The sequence below is a fragment of the Otolemur garnettii genome, unplaced genomic scaffold (genome assembly GCF_000181295.1).
Source record: "Otolemur garnettii isolate 467f Iridium unplaced genomic scaffold, OtoGar3 scaffold00020, whole genome shotgun sequence".
Classification (NCBI taxonomy): domain Eukaryota; kingdom Metazoa; phylum Chordata; class Mammalia; order Primates; family Galagidae; genus Otolemur; species Otolemur garnettii.
Window position 1 is genome coordinate 173,870 of NW_003852415.1, and position 1,330 is coordinate 175,199.

The following is a 1,330-nucleotide window of genomic DNA, read 5'->3' on the forward strand; positions in this document are numbered from 1 at the left end:
AGCTATGGACAACCGGATAACTAGCTATTATTATTTTCCTTCTTTATTTCTCACACCTCCTATGCACAAAACACACCTGAAGTATGACACAAAACCCATGTAAAGTTAATCAGAGATACAGGGGGCTGCATGATAAATGACCAGCAGGACATGAGAGAATCTGGGATTAGGTGAAAAGGCTTGTCTTGAGGGCAGCCTTATTGCTAGGAGAGGCAAAAAGAATTTTTGCACTCGAAGAGTATACATTTCCCTAAAGCAGGTTTCTCTAACAAAGATATGAAACCATGAACGTAAAATCAGGTACAAGGCCTTGGAAGCGGCCTAAGGCTTAAGTGTGATGAAAAATCCACCCCTGGTTGGAACTAACAGCTTATGAGAAAGGGAAAAAAGGTGATGAGAGGGCGATAATGTTTGCCTAAATGGACCAAAATGAGAGTCCCATAAGAAAAAAATAGTATTACCTCATTTGGCTATTTTTACATCTGTACCGATTGAGACTCAGATGTCACACTGCTAGGAACAGGCTAGGGTCCTTAGATGTGCGGCCACTGGGTAGGGCACAGAGAACACAAAGGCAAAACACATTGCTGCTGTGCGGCCCCTGTGGCTCAGTGGATAGGGAGCCAGCCTTATATACCGAATGAGTGGCGAGTTCGAACCAGGCCTTGGCCAAACTGCAACAAAAAAAAGCCAGGGGTTGTGGCGGGTGCCTGTAGCCCCAGCTACTCAGGAGGCTGAGGCATGAGAATCACCTAAGCCCAGGAGTTGGAGGTTGCTGTGAGTCATGGCACTCTACCGAGGGCGACAAAGTGAGACTCTGTCTCAAAAACAAAAACACTGCTGACTTTGAAAGAAAAGGCTTCCTTAGTAAGGAGTGTGAATTACTCCAGAAGGTAATAAAACTCAAATCCAGTCCTGAATGCCTTTTAGCCTTTAAGAGTCTGGCCATTGGAGACTTTGGTATTGCGGGTTCTTCAAGAGCCAACGAACTTCTGAAAAGCAGAGGCAGGAAGCTCCCCCCAAAGAGGTTTTCTCTAGGGGAGTTAAACAAGTCGCTTGTATGGGTCTGTGTTCGCTCCCGCTGCCTGGGAGGGCTCCGGTTTTCCCAGCTCACTTTAGATGACCGCTCGTCCTACTGGGCGCAGAGCCGGCAGGCAGGCAGCCCCAGAGGATTTCATCTCGTCCACACCCGTGTGCAGTTGTTCCCAGGTCTGAAACCAAGGCGCAAAATGGTCGCCTCGTCTCTTGCAGTGCTGCGAGCGTCCGGACTGTGCCGAAGGGGCCTGAAAAGTTGGGCGCTGTGGCTGGGGACTCCTCCGCTGAGACCACG

The 1,330-nt window shown here is 48.9% G+C and overlaps 1 protein-coding gene across 1 annotated transcript in view; it reads left to right on the forward strand.

Moving 5' to 3' along the window:
- Nucleotides 1-1,217: 1,217 nt before the first annotated feature.
- LOC111721745 (acyl-coenzyme A thioesterase 1-like) overlaps nucleotides 1,218-1,330 on the forward strand; it is a 10,435-nt gene continuing 10,322 nt past the window's right edge. Inside the window, 1 exon segment of the mRNA XM_023511535.1 lies at nucleotides 1,218-1,326. Within this exon segment, the coding sequence (XP_023367303.1) occupies nucleotides 1,230-1,326 (97 nt within the window). The 5' untranslated portion in view covers nucleotides 1,218-1,229.